At 45.4% G+C, this 26,273-nt stretch overlaps 1 protein-coding gene and 1 long non-coding RNA gene across 7 annotated transcripts in view; both read right to left on the minus strand.

Moving 5' to 3' along the window:
* MED12L (mediator complex subunit 12L) overlaps window positions 1-15,921 on the minus strand; it is a 341,749-nt gene extending 325,828 nt beyond the window's left edge. For 4 of the 6 annotated variants that reach the window (XM_073023514.1, XM_073023511.1, XM_073023512.1 and 1 more), the window contains exons 1-2: window positions 15,234-15,513; window positions 14,150-14,377 (exon numbers count right to left, since the gene is read on the minus strand). In XM_073023514.1, coding sequence (XP_072879615.1) covers window positions 14,150-14,248 — 99 coding nt within the window. In that variant the 5' untranslated portion in view covers window positions 14,249-14,377; window positions 15,234-15,513. Of the gene's footprint in view, window positions 1-14,149; window positions 14,378-15,233; window positions 15,514-15,756 lie in introns of those variants that run through there. The other 2 variants (XM_073023510.1, XM_073023513.1) reach the window with 2 other exon arrangements.
* A 4,047-nt stretch (window positions 15,922-19,968) lies between these two features.
* LOC119625768 (uncharacterized) overlaps window positions 19,969-26,273 on the minus strand; it is a 106,311-nt gene continuing 100,006 nt past the window's right edge. The window contains exons 5-6 of the long non-coding RNA XR_005241876.2: window positions 25,778-25,919; window positions 19,969-21,811 (exon numbers count right to left, since the gene is read on the minus strand). This is a non-coding gene — a long non-coding RNA (uncharacterized lncRNA). The remainder of the gene's footprint in view (window positions 21,812-25,777; window positions 25,920-26,273) is intronic.

Genomic DNA, 26,273 nt, shown 5'->3' on the forward strand with positions numbered 1-26,273 from the left:
TCATAAAGAATCTTTTTCAAGAGTTTACATTTAGTCTGAAACTGACCAAAGTAAAAACAACTCTGACCCCAAAAATATTTTCCATACTGTCAAATAACAGCACTGTGTGAAGCTTTATTTAAAAAAAAAAGAAGAAGAAGAAGAAGAAGAACCTAAGCAATGTCAATATTAACCTTCCTCGCAGAACTCAGGAGAATGATGAATTATTTAGCACTGCCTCGGCCACAGTTTTGATAGATCCTCCATACCTTTAAGTAAACTAGCATCTTAGCAAAAAATTCCAACAACACCTCAAACAAAATACATTTTTATTAGTTCTTCACTCCTGCCAATGACTTAAATAGTCCAGATCTCAACAACCTCATTAGATTATCCATGAATGAAAAGGCTGGAAAAGGAAAGCAGCAAATTCTACCAAATTTTAATTGACAACAAGGAGGCAGCTGCACAGCTGATTCGCAGCACACTGAATATGGGTTGAAGGCAGAGTTATTCTTACTGGGGAAATCTTGGCACATTCCAACTGACTCTGGAAATGCCTTTAGAAAATTCAAGGTAAGTGAGGAGCCCTGTGTCAATTCTGTCTCCCCTCCTTTCTAAGAGGAAGAGATTTATTACGAAGTCAAAGCTATCACTTCCCTTGGGTCCTCAATCCTCTGTCTCAGGGCCAGTTCAGCCTTGCTCAGCCTGATAACCAGATCTAGGAAAACTAAAAGGAGGCAAATGGAGCTGGAGTCTCACTGATGTTAACTGTCTCTTTGGGTCATTTAGCATCTGCACCCATAAATCTCTGTCAACTGCCCTCCTCAGAGATCCCCTGACAGAGTCCAGGAAGTCTATCCCTAGAAAGTTCCATCTCTCCAGGTCATACAATCCTCCGTCTCTTTGCACACTCTCAACAGGTAATCACAGCCATGACTTCAATTATTTATGAATACATCACACCCAAATCGAGACTTCTAGCTTCCACCACTATACATTTCAACCTGGACTCCCCAGGGGTTCCTCAAATTGGAAACATGCAGAAATGAACTAATTCTCTCCCCCACTCCCTCACCCACCCCATCCTTGGAAAACAGTTAAATTACTCTGTTCCCTATGGCATGTTAGTTTATGGACCCCCATGGATCTACCTACCCAATAGTCTAAACAAGTAGTTTTCCAATTCCAACACCTCTGGAGTTCTTGAGAACATTTCAACTATTTGTCTGTGAAAAGCCAGATTTTATTCATGCTCTTCAACCCAAATAATGTCTCAAAACAGATTGAATGCAGAACTAAATACAAAAATCTAGACATTAAAGAGACATGCAAAAATGTAAAATAATACCACTCTTTTTTCACTATTTTTTGGTTTGGGGAAAAAGTTATTTTCCATTAAAAAACACAATTTAACATGAAATTGACTATGATTTTTTAATGAATTAATATATATTTAAATTTCTCAGTTTTAATTTCTAACACAGTAATTATTGAGAGATGTAACCTACATAAATAAAAGCTTAATAGATCCTCAAAGTTTAAGACTGCAAAGCATTCTCAAGAGCAGAAAGTTTGGAAACCACTGGCTTAAGCTAAAAGTGTTGGTAAATTCTTGTGCTCCTTCCTCTTACTTCACATATCCACCTTATTGACTCCGCCATCCAAATAATGTTTCTCATAAATTCACCCCTTGATATGGTTTGGCTGTTTCCCAACCCAAATCTCATCTTGAATTGTAGTTCCCATAATCCCCACATGTTGTGGGAAGGACCTGGTGGGAGATAATTCAATCATGGGGGCGGTTTCATCATTCTCTTGCTAGGAAGTCTCATGAAAGCTGATGGTTTTATAAGGGGTTTCCCCTTTCACTTGGCTCTCATTCTCTCTTGCCCGCCACCATGTAAGACATGCCTTCCACCTTCCACCATGATTGTGAGGCCTCCCCCGCCACGTGGAACTGCGAGTCCATTAAACCTCTTTTTCTTTATAAACTACCCAGTCTCAGGTATGTCTTTTTATCAGCAGTGTGATAACAGACTAATACACCCCTCCTTTCTTCCTGAGCTTCCCAATCCCATAGACCAAAAAACACTCCCCTAAAAGATATTCACATCAAATCCCACAACCTGTTAATGTGACCTCATTTGGAAAAAGGGTCTTTGCGGATGTAATTAACGATGAAATCATCATAGATTATCCGAGTGGGCCGTAAATCCAATGACAAGTGTCCTTATAAGAGACACCCAGAGGGCCGGGCGCAGTGGCTCAAGCCTGTAATCCCAGCACTTTGGGAGGCCGAGACGGGCAAATCACGAGGTCAAGAGATCGAGACCATCCTGGCTAACACGGTGAAACCCCACCTCTACTAAAAAATACAAAAAACTAGCCGGGCGAGGTGGCAGGCGCCTGTAGTCCCAGCTACTTGGGAGGCTGAGGCAGGAGAATGGCGTAAACCCGGGAGGCGGAGCTTGCAGTGAGCTGAGATCCGGCCACTGCACTCCAGCCTGGAGGACAGAGCCAGACTCCGTCTCAAAAAAAGAAAAAAAAAAGAGACACCCAGAGGAAAACAGTCAATGGAGAAGACCATGTAAAGATGGAGGCAAAAATTAGTGATGTGTGGACACAAGTCAAAAAAGCCACGAACACCTGGAGCCATCGCAGGCTGGAGCAGGCAAGGATGGAGTCTCCTCCAAGAGCCTTCAGAGGGAGTGTGGCCCTGCCAACACCCGGATTTCAGATTTCTGGCCTCTAGAACTGTGAGGGAATGAGTGAATGTTAGTTTAAGCCACCCAGTTTGTGGTCATTTGTTATGGCAGCCACAGGAAACCCATCACCCACTTCCAGTTCTGAATGTCAAGGACCACCTAGCTAGGCAATCCTTCTGCCTCAATATGACCCTCAGAGGCACTGTCCCTTGAAAACGCAACCCTCAATCATCTTAAATCTCATTCCCTTATCACCCTTGAACGGTGGCTGGCTTCCTCCACCATAACATCCAAAAGCCTCCACAAAGTAAAGATCCCCATGACTGTATCCCACCTTTCTTTCCCACACCAACCCAGCTTTCCCCCTGACGCCCCGCACCATGCGGCAGGCCCATAGCCCAAGACACACCCACATCATTTCGGCCTGTGACCCTTTGCATGTGCTGCTCCTTCTTCCTGGAATGAATCTTCCTTATCCTCAATCCCATCCGCTCCTACACACCCTCCAAGTTCCAGATTCAAAAATTTCTTTTTCTATCTGTCCCATCAGAAAAATGGGTCACTCCCCTTCCTCTGGTTTCCACAGCACTTTGCACCTTCCTCTTAAAGAATATTTGAAACATGTGCTCCTCATTTACAGGTCCATCACTTCCTCTAGACGACAGTTTCTCAATCCTGGAACTACTGATAGCAGGGGCCAGTTAAGCCCTTGGTGTAGGGGGTTGTTTGGTGCATTGGTGAACATTAGCAGCATCCCTGGATTCTACCCACTAGATGCAAGTACCAAGACACACACCCAGTTGTGGCAACCCAAAATGTCTCCAGACACTGCCAACGTCCTGAGGAGAGAGAAAGAAAATGCACCCTCGCCCCTCACCAGTGGAAATTAACTGCTCTAGACTGAAGGCCTGGGGCACCAGAACCGTATCTAATGCTCTTAGCATTTGTGGATTCTCACACGCATTCTTAAAAGAAAGTTTTGAGTTCTAGGTGTAGGCCAGGCACTGTGTTGGAACTCAGCAATGCAGTAGGGAATACAAGTCTGTGGTCCTGTCCTCATAGTGCCATAGCTGTCAAAGAGCCTACAAGGTGCTCAATCACATTTGCTGAATGACTGAATTTGTTTGGCATGCATATGTTATAGTAAGATTTTGTGCAAAACATGGAAAATAAAATCCAAGGGCTAAACTTTTTCTCCTCTTCTCAGGGTCACAGCATTGTACAACTAAGAAAGATCCATTTATACAGAATGTCATGTACGTGTTGCTTCCTGGAACTGGGCAACTGGTACCACTTGTGTGCGTCTCTCTCAAGAGAGCTACCCATAAATAAGGGGGTATCTCAACCAAGAAAGTGAAACTAGATAGAAATGACCTCCAGCACACACATGCAGCCCACAAATGCCAATGCCAGAGCTATCCTCAGAGGCTGCAGATAGGTCTGGGAACCTTCTATCAAAAAACACGACGACGAAAGTGCATGAGCTTCTGAAGTATTCTTCCCCCTGCCCAGGAAACACCACACAAGATCTGGCCAGCTCTGAGAGGATCAAGTGGTGAGCTGAAGAGTTCCCAGCTCTCACAGAGGCACTGGGTGCCCTAAATTGCAGAGTGATTCTCATTTCCAGGGCAACGTGAGGGTGTTTACCAGAAGGGGAGGCTGTTTACAGAGAGGCCAAGTAAAGTTGCAAGAACAAATCAGGGCACACAAGTGCTTGGCCCAGATCTGCTTTGACAAGTCACTTTAACCTGCCTGGGACTCAATTTCCTTTTGTATTGAATGAGAAGGTTAGAACAATCCACCTCAAAGTTCCCTTCTATCTATAAACATGCATGGCTTCCCCGCAAAATAGCAGACCTACAGAATCTCCCTCTCTAAGCAAAACAGAACAGGGTTCTTCCTCCCTTCCCACCAAAATGCTTTCCGCCAGAAACAGAAATAAATAAAGGAGGCGGCTGTTCAGTTCCCCCTCCATTTCTAATAGGACCAGGTCACAATGCACTGCCTGATGGACAAGATGCCACTGCTCTTTGTCTCTTGACATGTGTTCCTCATGAAGCCAAAGAGCAGGAGAGTTCCTGGAATGTGTAACCCCTGAGGGGAAAAAAGGGGGTGAGGGGGGTGGCCCTCATGCTGCGATTATTCAAGGATACCAAAATATAAACAGAAAGTACCCTGACAACTTTACACGGCTACAAGAGATTGACATATGGTCCAACTGTGGCTTAAACCATGAGGATGGCTATGCCTTGTTTACTTAACAAGAAGTCCAAGGAGAAGTGGTCCCAAGGTCAGTTCAGCAGCCTAGCAAATTCATAAAGCCACTCAACTGACTCCTCTTGTTTTCTTTTCTCCATAAGCTTGTTGCCACAAGGCCATAAGATGGTTGCCCCAGCTCCAGCTATGTTCTTTTATTACCTTTCCAAAGATAGAAAACTAAGGAGATGGCATTCTCCTTCTGTGCCTGTACTTTTACCAGACAGGGAAAAAAAACAGTTTCCAGGAATCCAGATTTTCATTAAATTTCTTGGGCCAGAGTTAAGTTATATGCTTATCTCAACATGCAAGGGAAACTAGGAAAATGAGAATCTGGCTTTCTTTTGAGATCAGCTCTCACTATGTTGCCCAGGCTAATATTGAACTTGTAGGCTCAAGTGATTCTCCCACCTCAGTCCCCAGAGTAGCTGGGATTACAGGCATGCACTACTGAGCCCTGCTAGGATCTGGCTTTAAAAAAAAGAAAAAATAGTTTTTAGTGAGAAGCAGGCAAGGGAAAAGCAGGATAATAATGACGGTGAAGTAGCCAACAAAGTGTCTGCCACCTATAACTATACCCGGTGGTATGCAGGTAAATGTTAACCAGCTTAGAATGAAAGAAAGTCGGTCAGGCACAGTGGCTCAGCTGAGGTCAGGAGTTCGAGACCAACCTGGCCAACATGGCGAAACCCCGTCTCGACTAAAAATACAAAAGTTAGCTGGGCATGGTGGTGTGTGCTTGTAATCCCAGTTACTCGGGAGGCTGAGGCAGGAGAATAGTTTGAACCCGGAAGGCAGAGGTTGCAGTGAGCCGAGATCGTGCCACTGTACTCCAGCCTGGTTGACAGAGCAAGACTATGTCTCAAATTTAAAAGAAAAAAAAAAATGAAATTAAGTTCTCATTTGTAGCATTTGCCAATTTCCTTGGTGTTAATACTACTACTATTGAATTGTATGGCCAGTTTCAAGCTACCAACATGGTATCAACCATTTCATGAAATTCCTGAAATTTTAACAATCAGTTGGTATAAACCTGCTCCTGCAGGTCACTGAATTTATTATACCTTACATTTGATTAAAAAGTTAAGTTTACAATGCTGCTTCACATTTAAAATGCTCTATATATCAGATATTATTCTCTGCAGCTTATAGACGAGGAAAATGACCCAACTGCGGATATCACACAGTTCAAGTTGCGGAGCTGGAATGATCACCTAACAGTCCTAACTCCAGTCCTATCCAGCTTTTGGTAGATCGCAGGTACATAAATGCCTATATCTACACCCTATGAGATCCCTCTGCCTAGGCATCACCTAAAGGGGCTCTAGGTTGGCTTGGAACTAACAGAAACCCATTTCTCTAAATCAGTCAAAGTTACCTAATAATTATTCTTTAATGTACTTCCTCCAATGACAAAAGTAGTACATACCTATTGTTACAGCTTGGAATACAAATTAGTACAAAGAAGAAAATAAAAATCACCCTTAATCCTATACCCCAGAGATAACTGTTTGTATGTGAGTGGTAATCCTTCTAGATTGTGTATACGTATTTTTAAGTCAAAATTAAGCTGTTGTATAACTTAATGACATAGTTCTTTACATATACATACACATTTTCTAAGAGAAAGAGAACAGTATCATGAACTCCCTTGTCACCATCACCCAGCTTTAGAAATTATCTAAAGGTAATTAAAAGTCCAAGTGTTTCCATACTCCCTTTTTGGGGAGGAATATGTAGGAGGTAAGAGTCTCCCCTCTGCACTTCCCTTGGATTTCTTCCCTCCACCTGGTTTTTCTCAGATTCTGAAGTCAGCTTTTCTCCAGGCTAAGTCAATCACCCCTTCCTTCACTGCCCAACAGACCTGACATTTTAACATCTTTCATCATGTTCATTCTTGTGGATCCTTCCAACTTCTCAAATTCCTGCCTAGTCTAGAAGCCCTGAGAATGGTGTTCCCAGAACCTCATCAGAGGAGAGCTTCAGAAGAAATACATCACAATTCTTGTAGTTTGCAAGTTTCACTTACTCTATGCTTCTACTTCTGCTTTTCTTTTTTCCTTAATTCACTACTACACTAACGAGGAGCTTTGTCTTCACACACGGGTGCATATATGTATGGGCAGATGCACACATGTGCACACACCTGCGGGTGGCACTAACTGGTTCAACTAGAATCTTTCAAGTCTGTGCATCCTCCTCCTCTCCTACCTCGTGCTCACACAATGCAGTTTACTTTCCAGATCTCATGGTGTGGTCCTCCAACCTCCTAAAGGATCCCATTTCATCTCCTCAGGTGCTACTCCAAGGGAAATATCTGACAGGCTAAAGGACAGTGGTTGTACCTCTAATTGACAGTCTTACAGGGGTCCCCAAAGAGCAAAACTGAGAACCCAGGGACACAGTCAAAGAAAATTCCACAACCCTGACAAGTTCAAAGAATGGCTTCATGGAACAAAGCAAGATCTGCTCGCTTATCCCCCAGTTTAGCCAAATGCATGCAGGAGGGAGATATAGCTATTTCAAAACCAAGGCATAAAACTCTCCTCTGCTATAAACTGTGTACAGCAACAGAAAACAAGCCTATGCTGGGAACCACAGTTATTAGAACTTCAAGGAGGAAAGTAACTAAACTCATTGGCACTGTTGAGTACCAAAAGGTACTTATTTGTCCAAAAGATTCTAATACATCAAATCAGGGGCAGCAGGTAGGAATAAGGGGAAGCCCAGTTCACAATGCTCTCTAGAGATAAGGACAGCAAACTAAAGCAAAGGTTTTCAAGCTTGACATGTTTTCGAATCACCTAGAAAGTTTGTTTAAAATGCAAATTTCTGAGCTTCTTTCCCAGAATTCTGACTTAGCATGTCTAGGGTAGAGTTGGGCCACTTTATCTGCATTTTTAAAGAGACAGGGTATCATTCTATAGCCCAAGCTGGAGTGCAATGTCAAGATCACAGCTCACTAGAGCCTCAACCTCCGGGCTCAAGTGATCCTCCCACCTTGGCCTCCCTAGTAGCTGGGACCGCAGGTGTGCACCACCAAACCTGGCTTTCTAAATTTTTTGTAGAGATGGGGGTCTCACTATGTTGCCCAGGCTGGCCTCAAATTTCCAGTTTCAAGCGACCCTCCAGCCTTGGTCTCCCCAAAGTGTATATGTGCATTTTTAACGAGCATCTTTCACATTCGGCTGCAGATGCTGGCAGGCCCCGAAAAATGACAACCAGCTGAGTTCCTCCTCCCTGGCCATAGAGTTTGGGTAGCAAACTGTGAGAAGCTGAAAAGAGCAGGACCTCCCAACCAGTGCTTCCTACACTGCTCCTCTCCCAAGAGTCACCTGAGGCATGAGTTAAATACAAACATCAGTCCCTCCCTGAACACTGGGATTCTGGGAGGTCTGTAGCAGTGCCTTGGGGCCAGCCAATTAGTCTCAAGTAAGGAGCTTTCTGAAATCAAATATCTCCCTTGCCTCCTCTTTTGGTCCCCTAAGTCAACTGGTCAACCTGTCCTTTCTTCCCAGAAAACTTTATCAACATCCTCCCCTTTTGAAGAAACAAACTTTCCACCTCCGCCACTTCACTTTCCCAGCTGCCTCTAAACAGGCATTGATGTGTTTAAGAGTTTTCGATGCTAACAAGAAAACTAACAGGAGTTACCAAAATAAACCAAGCACTGAGACAGTCAAAATGTTATAAATACTCACAATTGCTCATTAATAGTTCTTTCTGCATTTATTAATTTCTTCATGAAGTATTTACTGAGCATCTAGTCTACTCCCAGGTACTAGGCCATTCACAGATGTGAACACCACAGACAAGCCTCTGCTCTCATGCAGCTTACATTCCAGCTGGAAGGAAGGCCATGGAGAGAACAGCATCCTAACAATCGCACTTCAGACAGTGACAAGCACTACAAAACATATTAACGCAGGGAAATGAACTGGCAAGGATGAGGGAAGATGGGCTGCAAGGAAGGCCTCCTTGTGGGGGTTTCTGAGCTATGAAGCAAATGACAGGAAACAAAACTGCTGCAGGGAGCAAGGGACAGGAACCTATACACAAAGAAGCTAGGACTGTTGGAAGAAGAGACACGCAGCCTGTGGTCCCACCACACAGCAAGTTGGAAGCGGTGACTCAAAGTCCAGATCCTGAAAGGCAGGATCTTGTGGCTATTATGGTAAGTACAACAGGAGGCCCCCAGCATCCTTTAATAAGGGATCAGCTAATAGTGGTTGACCTGTGTTGAGTGCTGCCTCTGTGACAGACACGGTTCCACACATTTTGCATACATTAGCTCATTTTCTCTTCCCAGCAACCTTATGAAGTTGGAAGAAACACAAACCTCATTCCACGGTTGAGGAAGCTGAGTCAAACAGGCAGTAAGTCGGGGAGCCAGAACTCAAAGCCAGGCTGTTTGGCTGCAGGCAATGATTGCAGAGGTGAACAAGGGCCAGACTGGTAAGGCCTTGAAGGCCAAGGTAAAGGGTTTGTATTTTATTTCAAGTGTAATGGAAAAAGCCACTGGAGGGGGACTGAGACTTCCTGGTCCATTCCCTTAGATCCGAAGTAAGAGAAGACACAAATTCTGGGACAAGCACACCAAGTCTTGGCTGAGTTGGCTGTTAAGCCAAACTACTGCAACTTTAGCCATACACAGAAGTCTAATCCAGCCCTGCTTGTATCAAGCAGAATGCTCTAGCCACTGCAGAACTGGATGCCTTCCCTTTAGGTCAGGGTTATGGAAGTGGGGCCCTAGACCAGCACCATCAGATCACCTGGGATCTTGTCACCAGTGCAATTTCTGGGGCCTGACCTCAGACCTACTGAATCTTAGAGACCCAGCAATCTGTTTTAACAAGCCCTCAGGGTAATCTGAATGTCCACTGAAGTTGAAGAACCACCATTCTGGGATATCTGCATGTAGACACCACCATTACCACCAGTTCTCCTAAGTCATGCTGTGTATATCTTCGGGCAGCCCCTGCACCACACACCAGGCCATTCTTCCTGTAGGTCCCTGCTGGTGGGGCTCTACTGCTCCTGATTCCTGGAAATCTCACTACTGCCCCAACCAATTTTTCTAACAAATTTGATTTTCTGCACATATTTACTCTTCAAATGTTTCGGCGTCTTTTTTTTGTTTTTGGTTTTGGTTTTTGATTGTTGTTTTGTTTTGTTTTTGAGACGCCGTCTTGCTCTGTCACCCAGGCTGGAGTGCAGTGGCACAATCTCGGCTCACTGCAACCTCTGCCTCCCAGGTTCAAGCGATTCTTCTGCCTCAGTCTCCCAAGTAGCTGGGATTACAGGTGCCCAGAACCATGCCCAGCTAATTTTTGTATTTTTTAGTAGAGACGGGGTTTCACCATGTTGGTCAGGCTGGTCTCAAACTACTGAACTCAGGTGATCCACCCGCCTCGGCCTCCCAAAGTGCTGGGATTACAGGCATGAGCCACTGTGCCTAGCCCTGTTTTGGTCTCTTTTGTCCCAGAGTAAACCTCCTCTTCCTTCCTACTTCTGGACCTTATTTGTACTTTCAGCCTTAACCTAGGCTCCAAAGTAGATAGATGCAAAGGATACTTTCAGCTTTAACCTTGACTTTCCCAAACAACCCTCAGTCGCCAGATTTCTCTTTTTAATTTATTCATCCCACATTTACTCACGTTCCAATAAATATTTGTGCCCTCAGCATTCTAGGAACTAAATGTGCAGGTGCCAGGTACTGCTGCCATGCCAAAATAGACCTCATCCATGCCCTCATGAAACTGACCTATTGGAGGGAGATGGCAAGATGCAAATAAGTATATAATTGTAAATGATACACCAGAAAAGCCTGAGACATGAATGATGAAGGGGCAGACCTGACAGTAGTTCATGACAGCAAACATAGAGCGGCTGAATCTATGACAGATTCTGTTCTAAATGCTTTTTACACATATCATCCAGGTAATCTTCCAACAGCCCTATGGGTTTAGTATTATCACTCTCTATGGAAGGAAAATGAAGTACAGGGAGAATACGGGGCACATAAACAGGACAGCCAGGGTCCCAACCCAAGCAGACTGGCTCCAGAGCCTACCTTTCTAAACACAGGCTAAGGTGAGAAGAGCTGGGTGGAATGCTGAGTGTGAGGGGGGTGGCTAGACAGACAGGTGGCTAGACAGACAGGTGTCCAGGCAGAAAGGCCAGAACAGAATATGCAGGAGCACTGGGGCAGAGAAGTCAGCCTGAAGCCGGAAGGGAGACCAAGCATACTGGTGAAACAGGGGAGCATCTGGTAGACTGGAAATATATTTTGGAACTGAACAGGATGTGCAGATGGATGTATAGATGCTGATGGATGAAGGGGGTATTAGCGAGGAGGAGGTCTCGATGATGACTGCCAGTTTTCTGATTTCCTGTTTTAAAGACTTGAGGACAGTCTGTTTGCAGGAGGCAAAGTATTGTAACACAATATATAATGAAGTCCTATAGGATGCTGATGCACAGCAAGCTCTCAAATAAATATAACCAATCCATCAAGCAGGTTAAAGCTTCCATATTCCACCCCCCCATCCCCATACTTCTCCACATTCAAGGGTTCCACCCTATCTGCTTGGAGCCCTTTTCTGAAATACAATTATTACTGGTTAACAACGACAATAAAAATTACATTTATGGTGACAAGAATAACTTCTACTAGGAGGAGGGCTTTTCTCACATAAATATTGGTTTGGAATTTTTTCTGAAGTGCACAAAATAATTTTCAAAGGAGAGGCTATGCAACTTGCCCGAGGCCATATAATTGCAAAAAAAAAAAAAAAAAAAAGCTAAATCCAGATCGGCCCAACTTGGAAGCCCACACTTCCTCCGTTAAATCAGCATTTTCCACCACACATATCTCTAATGGAACATAACTGTTGTTTTCGATACACAGATGAACTTTTAAAGTGTTAACAGTAATGCTTTCATTTTATTATGTATAATCATATACATGTGTGCATGTAATATCAAATTAAAATAGTATGTATACATGATTTGATACAAATTTTATATATACATATAAGGCAATAAATCCATGACTCCATATGTATTACTGCCCAGGAAACACAAAGTTTCTTAAAAATTAGTTTAAAGAAAATTTCGGAATAAAAGTACAGGTGGTACAGGGGTAGGGTAGAAATCTTGAGGGAGATAGTACATAAATAACTAAAGCTTAGGAAACTCTACTCACCAGCCACCCAAGAACAGCCAAGCACCTGTTCCATATTGTACCCAAATTTGGCTACAGCTACACATAACTCTGTCCGCCTGAGAGAGATAAAACATTGGCTGCCTTGGGGGAAAGGTGATAACATCAGAACATAATTTAGCATAAATCATCCTCAAAGCAGTATTAGTTTTGACATAAATACTGATTTGGTGGTACAACTCCTCTGCTTATTCACCCATACACTTTGGTTGAACCAATCAAGTTTTCCAGGCCTGTTTCACTTAGTCAAAAGGAAGTTATAAAAAGTAGTCCCTAAGGTCGCTTCCAGTTTTAGAACGCCATAAACTGTTGTGAGACCCTGAAATCCAAAATTACTCTTTCCAGAATCACAGATGACCCAATCCTGAAATGAACGTTGGCCTGAAGAACAAATGCTAAATAAGCCCACACAGCATCCCAAGCCATCATGCCATCAATTATGCTGCCCTCTGGAAAGCCACAGTAAGACATTAATTACAAGATGATAAAGTGCAACCAACAAAATGTCCCTGTCCCTATCAAAACTTTAAGAATTTCCTCCCGATAATTTTTAAGCTATTAACTTTACACTTGATCCTCAGCTTCTCTATTATTTCCAGTCCTTAACCATTAACTTCATTCTAAGTTGGAGTAGCAGCGTGGGGTAATGGGTAGGGGAAAAAATCTGGGTAATCTTCTCAAACCTCTACCATCCTGTAAAGCTGGTGCTGGAAACCACCTGTAAAACCTTCCCAGCTTCATCTGCGTGACTCCACTGATGCTCGAGCATATTTAGTGTGCTAAACCTCTAAAAGGAGTTGCTGTTCCTTACTTCTCAGACACGTTTATAAGCTAAGACGGTTTAGCGAGAACAAGCACTTAATCTCCTAATGAAACATATATTTATCAAAAGGAAAGTCTTAAGGACCCCTCGTTGTCTGGTTTACAAGGCCCTTTCTGTGCTATCAGTGGGCCCACAAACTTTTAATGAAGGGTTTTTAGATTCTCAGAAAGATAAGTTTTGAAATGTGGTCAGTTCGTGTTTAGCTGAACAGAAGATGGGTGGACTGCAGCTGGCAAACTCAGAAAGCACAGCTGGGTAGCAGGTGATCAAAAGAAAAAAAAAGAAAGAAAGAAAGAAAAGAAAGGCAAGTCCCTGGGCAAATGGTGTAGCCAAAGGTGATCATTATAACTAGAGACTTGTTACATAATTACTTGTTAACTCCTGACAAACAGATACATAGCTACAAAACGCCTTGGTTACCCTAGCCATTGAAGCTAGTGTACCTGGTGCAAGAGTCAAGGTGTCTCCAATTAATTTCATTCAAAGAAATAAGCAATCCTGGGACCTATTCCCTCCCAAGGTAACTCGCCTGCTTTTACATATACAAAACAGCCTCCAGCAATTAAGCCAATTGCTTCTAGAGACGAAAGTCAGTGTTTCTCCTTAATTTTAATTTTTAAAGGGGAGAAGGGTTACAGAGGTGTACTCAGAGGGCTAAATATTCATCACTTCGATAAAAAAGACTTCCATTCCAAACTGAAAATTTGAAAGGCTCCCCCCACCTTCGCCCCTGGCCAGCGAACGCAAAACGCAAGCCCTCAATGTAGGATGCACTGCATTCCAACATTTTTCAAAAAGTTTACGACGATTTACCGAAGCGGCAAGAAGAAAAATAAAGCAGGCAGAAGCGGGTGAGAGCGAACAGGGTTTCAGCAGGGAAGAACCCCGAGAAGCGCCCGGCGGCGCCGTGCAAGGCCCGGCAACGAGAAAGCGACCGGCACACGGAAAGCGAGCGCCCCAGTGCAGCGCGGGGACTGACAGCCGCTTGGTCTCCGCCGCCGGGGGGTCGCCCAGCACCGCCAGCCCGGCCCCCGCCTCTAATCCCCCTCCCCGACCTCTTTCCCCGCAGCGCCGGCGATGCCCGCTGGGCCAACTTGGCCCCGGGTCAGCGCTGCAGAGCGCGGCCCCGGTTGCCGGGGAGGCCGCCGGCGCCCTTACCTCTTTCTGCTTGGGGTCCTGTGGGTAGACGTCGGGCGGCCCGAGCCGGGGGCGCTTCAGCGGTCTCTGCTCATAGCTGAGAAGCCCGAAGGCGGCCATGATCTCTCATGTTAACCGGCGAAATGAATGAGAGTTGGAGCTGGAGCAGCCGCCTCTGAGCACCAGGGAGCAGCACTTTGCAGACAGACTCCCTCTCTCCCCCTCCTCGCTCGCTCGCTCGCTGTGGCGCTGCAGGCAGGAATAAAGCAGGTTGGATGCTGCCGCTGCCCGGCAGCAGACACGCACTGATGGGGACAGCCTTCGGCGGGTACTCGGCTGCGCTCGAGCCCCGGGACGCACCGCTCCGGTGGCGGCGGCGGAGGGGCTAGAGGTCGGCCAGGGTCCTCCGCGGCGCCTGCCGCCTCTGCTCCCCCCACACCCTGTCCCCAGGGGGAGGAGCAGCTGATGGGAACGTGTGACTTTTTTCACCAATGGACCCAAACCCACCCCAGCTGGGCGCAGCATAGGGTGGGGGTGGGGCACTGAAAAAAAAAAAAAAAACTTTTCTTGGCGCCTAGGCTGGTGGCTCAAGTGCTCGCCCAAGGCGAGGGTGGCCCTCCTCTCCCGGGAAGAAGCTGCAGAGCGGACCGCCCCCGCCTCTCTTCCCCGGCAGGGACCCTTCCCCCGCCGCCACGCGCCCCGCAGACCCCGCCACCTGGGCGCGGACCCGGCCGGTGCAGAGGGAGGGAGGTCTGAAGGGGGCGCGAGACGCAGGGATGCGGCCGGTGGGAAGCGGCCGGTGACTCCTAGACGTCCGCCAGGCTCCGGTGGCGCATCCGCAGCTCCGGTCCCCTCGGCGGCTCCGGGCAGGCGCCGAGGCGCGCTGCTGGCGGTCGCGGCGGCTGGAGGGGGCCGTGCTCACGGTGGCGCGGGGCCGACTTAACCCTTTACAGTCCCTCCAGGGGCTGGGGAAGGGGGTGAGGAGCGATGGCTGTGAGCGCCGACGGGGGCAGCCAGCCCGCAGGCGTCTCGGGCTCCTCCAGCCCGCCGCCTCCCCCCAGCCCCAGCTCCTCTTCCCTTCCGCCCCCAGCCCCCAACACTTTACCTGTTGGTCCGCGGCTAGCGGGCTGGGGCTGGCGGCGGCGGGGTCACTCCGGCCGCCGCAGCCTCCATCATTCGGGTTGGGATGGGGGAACTGGATTATGATTTTATTTGTGAGGTATCTGCTTCGCCCGGACGAGCTCCGGGAACGCCGCGAAGTTTGCCACTGTCTGGGGGCGACGAGCGACGCCGGCTCGCCGCCGGCGTTCTCGCCCCCACGGCCCGGGAGCGCGAGCTTCCGAGTTGGCGGACGGCGGCGCGGCGTCCGCACTGAGCATGCCCAGCTCGGCGGCCGGACCGCGGAGGAGTTGGCTGCGAGCGCGGTGAGCGCGCTCCAATCCGCCTCTCCGGGTTTTCGCAGCCGCAGAGCGCGCAGCCCGCGGGCCCCGGCGCCGAGGCTGGCCCTGGGGTGAACCTGGGCGAGGGAGGGAGCGCCCTCTGGAGCCCCGCTCCAGGCCCCCCGCTGCGCCCTCCTTCTCGACCTCCCCAGAGGTCGCGGTCCCCTTGGCCTGGGCCGAAAACCTCACCTGCGCCGGCAGCGTGGAAGGGGCTGGGGGGTGATCCTCCAGGGCAGACCTTGGTCATCCAACCCGCCCTCGCTCCTCGCTCGCTTCGGGTTGCGGGCACTAAGATGCTGGGCCACCTGGCGCGAGCTCTGCGAGACCGGAGCCGCGGAGGCGGGCTCGGCCTGTCCTGAGGGACCCCGCGGGAGGCGTGCCCGGGAGAGTGCGTCCGCACTTGGCCAAGAATGATGGCTGCCATTTAATGGAGCCTTCGCTAAGTGCCAGGATCTTGACAGTCAGAATCTCTCGTCCTTACAACCTTCCACGGTCTTGCTGTACCCTTTTTATGGATGGATAAATTGAGCCAACTCAGAGAGGACCATTTACTTGCTGAAACCCACGAAAGTAGTCGGAATTTGAATCCACCACTGATTCCAAGTTTCTGACCTATTTTCTCTGACTTGGACTTGGAGGGACTGGGTTCCTAACCTGCCCTTGCCTAATGGAGTCACGTTCTCCACGGCTTGAGGCCTTCTCGGCCTTCCCTCTCTGTAAGGTGACACAGGCAGATTCTAACCAGAAGCCTTTGATACATAGTAGGTGCTCTGGAAATGTTGGTTGAATCTGATCATCAACTTTGATGTTTGTTGACATTTAAGCAAAGGGGGAAGAAGGAAATAAATAAAGTGAAGGTAATGTGGCAGAGGCTAGTTCCTCACTCCTGACCCTGACCTGTGAGAACCTCCAAACCCAGTTTGAGGCTGAGTCAGGTGTTTAGCTTTTGGCTTCCTTAATCTGAACAATTACTTCTAGAGATCATTTACCCTTCACAGAAGGGCATTTCCTGACCACCTCCCCCATCTTGCCCCAGGGTCTTCTCTTCCACTAATATCCTGGGATTAATTTCATGGCTGGACTTGCCCTTGTGATACAGGCATCTATCAAATCTAGCTCCCTTGTTTGAAAGAAAGGACAGTTTTTATTATCTGACTTTATTAGGGAAATTATTAAACATACAAAAAACTGAAGAAATCGTATAAGGAGCCCTCAAATACTCATCTCTCAGCTATAAAAATTAAAGTTACTATTTTTGTTTCATCTTTCTCCCCCATTCCCAACTCACTGACATATACTAGTAAGGACAGTTTTACTCATTGTTGCAACTCAGAAACACAGTATGGGACCTGACACATGGTGAGCATTAAAAAATGTTGGCTTATGGAATGGACGATATGTAGGCGATGTGTGGATGGATTGATGATTGCATCATTAGTGGTACTTTGGGAATAATACCCTGTGCTGCTACTCAATCAAACACCCCTAGTCTGGGGGAGAAACGTAATCTCAGTTTTTCCCTTGCCTCCAACTGAAACACTTTGAAGCACTTAAAATCTTATCTACCCATAAGAATTTTATCTTAAAATCAAAATGTGTCAGTAGTGTGCCCCTGGTGTTTGGAAAGAAGGGAAAATAATAGCCCTCTCCCTGTTGTTGTCCCTTCTTAACTCCCTCTCCTGAAACAGTCTGGCATGAATTCCTTGACCCTCTCAACACAAAATAAACAGTGAAAACTTTCATATACTTAGAAGCTTCCCCTAGGAATCATTATTTTACTGCATGGATTTCCCATAGGCATTTGGCTCCTTACCCTGGGAAATCTTTGTAATCTACCCCCTACCTAGCAATCCAACTTTTTCTCCTTAACCTCTTGCCCCAGTTAGCTTCCTTTACTAATATGGAATTCCCAGGTTCTTCGTCTTCAGATACTCACCTCCACAGTCCTTAGAGTATGGGCTCCTATACAAAGCCCCTTCAAATTCCCCTGGCAAAAGGTGATCTTTTGGCTTTTTAGTGCCCTTAGCACTTAATTTTTATTATCTTATCTTAACATTTATTGGCATGCATTTGAATATGTCACACAGAATAGTCTTGTTGCCTCATCCTCACCTTTTCCTCCTGGTCCCCTTCTTCCATTCCAGAATTAGTCTTTAAGCAGACTAAGGTCAGCTCATCATGATGGGCTTAAACTGTAACCCACTGTGTTCTATACAGTGCTTGAATTTCCCACGTGATGCTGGTTAATATAGCAGATAGGCACACATTCTCATTGAATAATGTGAGTTCTAGTTGATACTGTTCATAAGGGACATTTTATTTTTACCTAGCTAATGATTCCCTGGGACCAAGAACAATCTGCATGGAACAGAAATTAAAGAAGACCAGAGGCTCCCCAAATTGGTCCCAGCCTAGAACCTCAGCCTAGCAAGAAGGGGTAAGCTCAGGTTCCTGAGGAAATTTTGCATAGCTATCCAGGGAAATGGGGTTGAAATGTGGCTGGAGAAAGGTGAATGAAATATAAACCATTTAAAGCATACGGTGCTATATCCTCCAAGTATAAAACTAAGTCTTCACTGATGCTTTTGTGGGTTACCAGGTATTTAAAAGTTGACCCTTTTTCTTGGGTCACATTCAAGGGTTTCTCAAAGATTCCTTAACTGCTTGTGTTCCCTCTGAAAGCCCTGATTTTCAGCATTCTGCAAGGAGTCCCTCACTGTTGGTATCCATTTGTGCTTTTGGGCAAATCCCTTTAATATAGCTCATGGCTGGCTTTCTCTCCCTACATTTGCTCTGCCAGAAATACACAAATGTCCTTTGCCTGTACATACGCTAGTGCAGGCATTTTCTAACCAGCCTTCTGTCCTTGCCCACCATGAATACACTCTGTAAGCCACAATTCTCCACCTTAAAAGTTCAACAGTCTGAATCAGAGACCAGTTCCTCAGGTCCATCCAAACTGCAGAGGACAAATGTCAAATGCTCAGGTCAGTGACCCTCTCAAAGTTCTTTTCACAAGGTTTGAAGTGAGGAATAAAATGTATTTGATGAAAGGCAGAGACACAATCATTTGCAAAGCAGTTTTTTTGTTGTTTTTGCTTTTGTTTTGTTTTGTTTTGTTTCACACGGAGTTTTGCTCTGTCACCCAGGCTGGAGTGCAGTGGTGCCATCTCAGCTCACTGCAATCTCCACCTCCTGGATTCAAGCAGTTCTCCTGCCTCAGCCTCCTGAGTAGCTGGGATTACAGGCACGTGCCTCCATACCTGGCTAATTTTTTTTTTATTTTTAGTAGAGATGGGGTTTCGCCATGTTGGTCAGTCTGGTCTCAAACTCCTGGCCTCAAGTGATCCACCCACCTTGGCCTCCCAAAGTGCTGGGATTACAGGCATGAGCCACACAGCCTGGCAGCAGAACAGATTTTTTTAATGAGAGTGAAGAATGGCTAGGAGCAGAGGCAGGATGTTGACCCATCAGAAACTATGGTCCTGGCCGGGCATGGTAGCTCACACCTGTAATCCCAGCAGTTTGAGAGGGCCTAGGTGGTTGGATCACTTGAGGCCAGGAGTTCAAGACCAGCCTGGCCAACATAGCAAACAAAAAATTAGCTGGGTGTGGTGGTGCATGGCTGTAGTCCCAGCTGCTTTGGAGACTGAGGCAGGAGAATCGCTTGAGCCTGGGAAGTGGAGGTTGCAGTGAGCCGAGATTGCCCCACTGTACCTCCAGCCTGGGTAACAGAGACTCTGTCTCAAAAAAAGAAAGAAAGAAGAAAAGAAAAGGCAGGGCAAGGACAAGGGCAGGGCAGGGCAGTGCAGGGAAGGGAAGGGAGTGGTCCTACTATTCCTATTCCTATTTTACAGATTAGTAGGTAGGGCTCCGGAGGTGAAGTTGCTAGTCCCAGGCCATTAAGTTAGCGACTAGCAAAGGTAAAATCAAACCCAGAATCTCTCTGACTCCCAAACTTACGCTTATTATTGTTGTCAATGTGTTACATGTATTAATTATCATTTACATAACACATAAAAGTGAGCCTTTGAAGACAGGTCTGGTATAAGAGAAGCAAAACTCCTGACAGCTCACCCTGGCATTGCAGCACAATTACACTCAAGTGGAAAGAAACAATTCTCAGTGTAGTGCCTGTAGGTGAATTAATTAAAGTTGCTAGCTTTCCTCATGGGATTGTTGCTTGTCCAGGTGTATATATTATTGTGTTTTGTTAACAGATTGTCTATAGGCAGTTTGCTTACTTTCCGTTTTTCTTACATCCCCATTATATTTCAATGTATTTGTCTCATGCCTACTTCTAAATCAAAAAAGAAAAATTTCCCCTTTATTTTAAACTCCCCAAAAAAGGAAAGATGATAATGACTTGGGAAGGGGGGTCAGAAGAGAGAAAAGAGAAATGGAAGAGTAATTCGGGGGTGTTTACTCAAATTGAATTTTTAATACAGCGTTCGTGCTTACAGAGATATAAAAAATACAGACATTAAGACTCTCAAGCAGCACTGGCCAATAGTTTTATATTGCTTGCCAGATAGGTACTTTTAAATTTTCTAGTATTAAAGAAGTAAAAAGAAATAGATGAAAGTAATTTTAATGTACATTTGCTTAACCCAGTATAACCAAATATTACCATTTCAATAGGTGATCAATACCAAAAAAAGTATTAGTGAGATACTTTACTTTCTTTTTTATCTTAAGTATTCTAAATCTTTTGTGAATTTCATACCTATACCATCATTTCAGACCAGCCACATTTTACATTTCGTGTATGCAATAGTCACATGAAGCTAGTGGCTAACATGTTGGTCAGCTCAGCTCTGAAGGAATGTTTCAGTCCTAATGAACCTGTAACATGTGAGTTTTTAATAACAACACTGAGGAAGGAGGTAGGTTTCCAAATTAAAAGAACAAAAAGTAATGAGAGAAGTAAAACAAGAGAGGCCGTGCGTGGTGGCTCACGCCTGTAATCCCAGCACTTTAGGAGGCCAAGGCGGGCAGATTGCCTGAGGTTAGGAGTTCAAGTCCAGCCTGGCCAACATGGTGAAACCCCGTCTCTACTAAAAATACAAAACTTAGTCAGGCATAGTGGTGCACATCTGTAATTCCAGCTACTCAGGAGGCTGAGGCAAGATAATTGCTTGAACCCAGGAGGTGGAGGTTGCAATGGGCTGAGATTGCACCACTGCATTCCAGCCTGGGTGACAGAGCAAGACTCCATTTCAAAAAAAAAAAAAAAAAGAAAGAAATAAAACAAGAGAAAGGTAAACAGGAAAAGTAAAGGCAACTTGGGGAAGACAGTAGATACCTAAACAGTGCTTACTTGCTAAACAGTTGGAAACTTCAGGGGGCAAAGGACACAAAAAGGAAAATCTGGGGTTTTAAAATCAGAGGATAAAATAAGAGAGTTTTAAATTACAAAACTGAACCAATGACAAGGCTAAAGATTTAACCTCATTCACTAGCAAAATGGTGTCTGCTACATTTACAAAAAGAAGGATGACTGGTTGGGTTCTGGAGAACAAAGGGGGCCACACAAACTTAGGTCACTGTTAATATCATGGTCACATACTCAGCTTCTCAACACCAGAATCTTATTTTGTCAGCTTACCCAGAGTGGTTCAAGCTCTACAAGGCAGACAAATGCTCAACACACTGGTTTCTCAATATAAAGAAATATCCCTTTCCAGAGACTGAAATACGTATATCCTCTTATTCAGATCACCTTCTTTCTAAAGTTTGTTGTAAAACAAAGTTAGCAACAGAAATTTGGTGACCGTGAAATTACAGCAAAGGGAATTGAATGATCTCCAACGAGCAGTCATGCAGACTGTCCCACAGTGGAACTCATCTCCCTTATGACACAAATAGGATTGATGTCACACTGTGGCCCATCGGTCCCATTGGTGGATATACAGACAGGTTATTATTGTTCAATGCCTTTATTATTTACTTCATACCAGAGGTTCTTGGTGGCCCACAAATATTTGTTTGGATTGCTTTGGGCTTGCACAGTCACTTCTGGACTTTCTAGGAAAATCTGCCTACACTGGGTCCACCTTTTCCAAGGACATCAATCTGTTGCAGCTTAGAAGGGTCTGCCCCTTTGAGTGCGCTATGTTGTCACAGCCCCAACTGACCAGCTTCACTCAGAGGGCTGGCTAACCTGTTGAGATCATACATCTTGAAAGAGTGAGATCCCTACTATATGGAGAACTCTGCTAAGCAAGCCTGGCTTCAGACTTTCCTGTTGGGAAAGGAGCAAGGGAGAGATTACTTTTCAGTTACACAATAATTGATTAGGTTACTACTTTTTTTTTGTTAACCAGTTAAGGATCCAGTATTTATCATCAATTAGTTTCAGATTGTAACTAACCTGTTAGAATGGGTTACATCTGATGAAAATTATAATCTGATAACTATTCATTATGAGATATTTCAGTTCTCAGAGAAGTATTTTTCTCCAAGTTCTAGGGACATCATCTTATACTTTCTTATCTACCTGCTGCAGTCACACAGAGCAAGAAAATGTGGAAAATATATTAGATGGCAGAATCTGGATAGTAAACAAAATATCTTGACAGATTAAAATGATGAACTAAATGTAACAGGGTCAAATTTTACATAAGAATAAATTTTCCCCCTATCTACTGGATGTATCTAGGACTGTTTGGTACCTACTGTTTGCTAAATCTGAAGTTTAAATTCTAAGCAATAAAAAATAAACGCTGCCAACACTTTGCTCTCAGTAGCATTTGGGGAATAGTAGTGCACAAATCAATTACATGAATCCTTTATATAATAGTATTTTTTATTAGTATTGTTGAAACATTGCCCAACATTCTCACCACTATGCCTCTTCCCAGGGCTGTTAACAAATAGGAGAGAAAGGAAAACACCTCTTGGCTACAGTTGTGGTATGCGGAACTGCAGAGTGAATATAAAAATTGTCTCGGAGAGGATGTTGCAAATCAAGATGGAGAAATGTGTCAGATCAGCAAAGGAGCCTGGAGAAGTTAGGGTCTCCTGACCCCTGGAACCTCAGCCACCTGGTCCAGTTTTGCTAACAGGAAGCAGGGGCCAGCTGGGGGTGTGTGGTGATGAGCAAAATAGACATTAAGTTCAAGATGGGGCATCTTGAGTATGAAGAGACAAAGGGAGTCCTTTCTGAGCAGTAGTAAATGGAGGCTATAGAGGCTGTGACAGCTAGACTGAAACAAGATGAGAGTAGAGATTGGCTGAGTAAGGATGAGAACAGAGAGGAAGAAGAGCTGGGAACCAAGTTGTCGTCAAGACGGATCAAGGCTTGTGTGTAGGAGGCAGGCAACTGGCTTGCCCTGCAGAATGGTGGGCTTTTTGCCCATTGCCAAGGTACATAATGAATGCAAGGACCCCCCAGTAGATGACAGCACCAACAGTGGGTGGGGGGAGGTAGGGCAGAATAGCTGAATGGCATAAGATCAAAGGAGAATGGTTTTAACAAGACAGTGAAATATAATGTGGGGGAGTGAAGCAGACACTGTGGCAGACACTGCTTGTTCTCTGCCCGATATCTTTATCTTTATCCCTTTTCTTCCTTAGTAACGAAATCCTGAATTTGTTCTGGGGTACAATATGCCAGCTAAATATACCTACCTTCCTAGATTACCTTACATCTAGGGATGCCATGTGGCACACTTCTAGCCAATGAGACATAAGCTTAACTTCTCTAGGGATTCTGATAATGTTTTTCTTTCCTGATGCAGGCAACACCCTTTAACTCCTTTTCTCTTCTCACCTGGAATTTAGACATGAAGTCTAGACTACAATATCCATATTGTGACCAAGAGGTTAGAAATATGGGGCTGGGCATGGTGGCTCACGCCTGTAATCCCAGCACTTTGGGAGACGGAGGTGGGCGGATCACGAGGTCAGGAGATCGAGACCATCCTGGCTAACATGGTGAAACCCCATCTCTACTAAAAATAAAAAATTAGTCCAGCGTGGTAGCAGGCACCTGTGGTCTCGGCTACTTGGGAGGCTGAGGCAGGAGAATGGCGTGAACCCGGGAGGCAGAGCGGTGAGTGGAGATAGCGCCACTGCACTCCAGCAACGGCGACAGAGCAAGACTCCACCTCAAAAAAAAAAAAAAAGAAAAAAAGAAAAGAAATACGATATGAGGAAAAGGCAAGACAACCCCAGAGATGTGAGTCCTGATTTCAACTGGCCACTGAACCAATACTAACAACCATCTATAACCAGGTATCTGGTTATGTGAACAATGAGCCCTACTTAATGAAACCAGTGTTAGTGACTTTTCTATTGTTCTGATCTATTAGTGACTTTTCTATTGTTCTGATCTATTATTTTCCTCATAGATATTAACCCACCTTGTTGAACTGACATACAAAGGTAAGAGGGGTGCAGGAAAAGCAGTGCTCCAAGGGAAGAGGCCAGCTTTCCCAAGGTAGGAGGAATGAGGTGAGAGTGTTAGAAAAGAAACTATACAGGTATGGCAGTTTGCTAGCTATGGAGAAAGGATTCAACAGGCCAGAGTGGAAGAGAATGAGAAGGAGAGAAGAGATGGAAGCCTGGGGCAGAAAGATGTACAAAGCTTCATGAGGATGATAGCACGGAAGTGGATCAGTTGACTACATGGGCGTAGGGGTAGAGGCTACACTTTGAACCTAGACCAGCATGAACAGAAGTGAGATCCGTGGAAGATTTGGTCTCCAAGTCTCTTTGAGGTCAGAAACCTTGTTATCTTCCCAGAGGGATTACCAGGTTGCACCAGTGGGACCATCATCTTTCCACATCCTTGGTTAGGAAAAAAAGGAGAGATGTCATCCCTTTTGGCTCTCTAGAGAATCCACGTGCAGGTTTAAAGCTGAATAACAAAACCTGGCAATTTCTCTGGATTCCCTTTAAATCTCTCTGGAGTCAGAAATAGAAGCAACCTGAAGGAGGCAGAGAGGAACTGAAGGCCACAGGGCCTGCTAGGGCAGGGTGAGGGAGGCATTTTGCTCTCTTTTCTGGTAATTGGCCCACAAGGGCTGTTGTCTCCCCAAGGAGGCTACCGTTCCCCTCCCTAAGTCCTTAGTCCCAAAGCAGAGTGACAGCCGTGAGCCTGCTAGATCATCCATGTTGCCATAGCAACAGGCTTGCCCTTGGAGCAGTGGGTTCATGACAAAATGATCAGCCCTCTCTTAAAGGTTGTTGCTGTGTGTTGGACCAAGAATGCAGGCCAGGTGGGTGAGTCTGAAGGCCTGGAGCCAAGAATATTCAGGGTAGGAATTTTATCCCACATGGTGAAAAACCTGAAAAGTCTGAGAATGAGTACAAGCTAAATCCAACCAGCCAAGGGCCAAAACAGAAGAAACACTATTCAATCATCAAGTCTGAGGGACATCCCCAAGATGAATTTGGTGGGGGAAGGTAGGGAGTGGTAGTGAGAGTAAGAGAAGAAGCCAGAGCAAGAGGGGCTGGAGTGTCTGCGATTGTTTTCTTAGGCTGCTGGCTACCTGTTGTGTTAGCTGAGCAGCATTAATAATACTCAGGGACTCTGGGTGGACACTAGCTGACCCCAACCCTGTTAAGCCATGGATAACTTGCTTCCAACACTCATTCTTGCTCAATGAAAACCAATTCTGATGGTGTTCTAGGACTCCGTCCTCACCTCTTCTTCAGTCCTTTCTCTTGGATGAAGTTCTCAGCATCTCTCTATGGGCCCATGAAACTGCGGATACCATCCAGGATACCTGACCAGTTTCTACAACCAGACATATTCCTAGATTCTCCTGTAGTTCTTAACTAAGATCAATCCACAGCTCTCTAGGCTGGGACCTAGTGGAATATAAGCTCCATCTGGGAAAGGTCTTTGACTGAGAGTTTATCACTGTATTCCTAACACACAACACAAGTCTATCACATAGCAGGAATTTGATAAATATTTATTAAACGAGTAATTTAACAAGAGTGCTTGACAACTTTCATAACCCTCGCCTACTCCAGGTTATTGGACTCTTCTGTGGGCACCTGCCTAGTCATAGTCCTGCTTCTTCCAGGATGGACCCTCTTAGATCCAAGACCTTCTACCCACTTGTCACTGAAAGCTTCTGTGACCAGAGATTCCTCGTTATACACCTTGGTGGGCCCATGGACACCAGTGCCAGCCTGGACTAGAACAAAGGTTTCACATGTTCCTTTAGCTACTGCAGTAGTAGCTTTTTTATACCCTTCTTGGTGACAACAGCATTAGTCCCCTGACCCAGACCTTGGGTCTCAGCCTACTTCCTTCTTGTCATCCTTTACAGGCAGCTCTATGAGAGTTGTGGTGATATTGTAGATGGCCTTGAGGGTCTCCCTGCTACAACAGCCTAGGAGTAAAAAGCAGGATTATAATAATGTAATTTCACTCTGATTCACAATTGAAAAAGTGTAAAGCTTCTCTCCTAATACGCTAATATATATATATAAATATATAAATATATATATATATATATATCTGTTTTTAATTTTCTAAGAGCACTTACTGCTATTTGAAATTGCTTGTATATTTGTTATCTGGCTTTTTGTCAGTTTCTGTCATTGGAATATAAGCTTTTTGGTGTCAATAATGTCTGTTTCATTTACTACCTAAACAGTAAATGTCCAGTAACTATTAAGTGGATGAATTAATTACTCTGGATTAATCAGGGTCAGGGTAGGCCCTCTGTGTACCTACGAACCCA

This window comes from Chlorocebus sabaeus, chromosome 15 (assembly GCF_047675955.1).
Source record: "Chlorocebus sabaeus isolate Y175 chromosome 15, mChlSab1.0.hap1, whole genome shotgun sequence".
Lineage (NCBI taxonomy): Eukaryota > Metazoa > Chordata > Mammalia > Primates > Cercopithecidae > Chlorocebus > Chlorocebus sabaeus.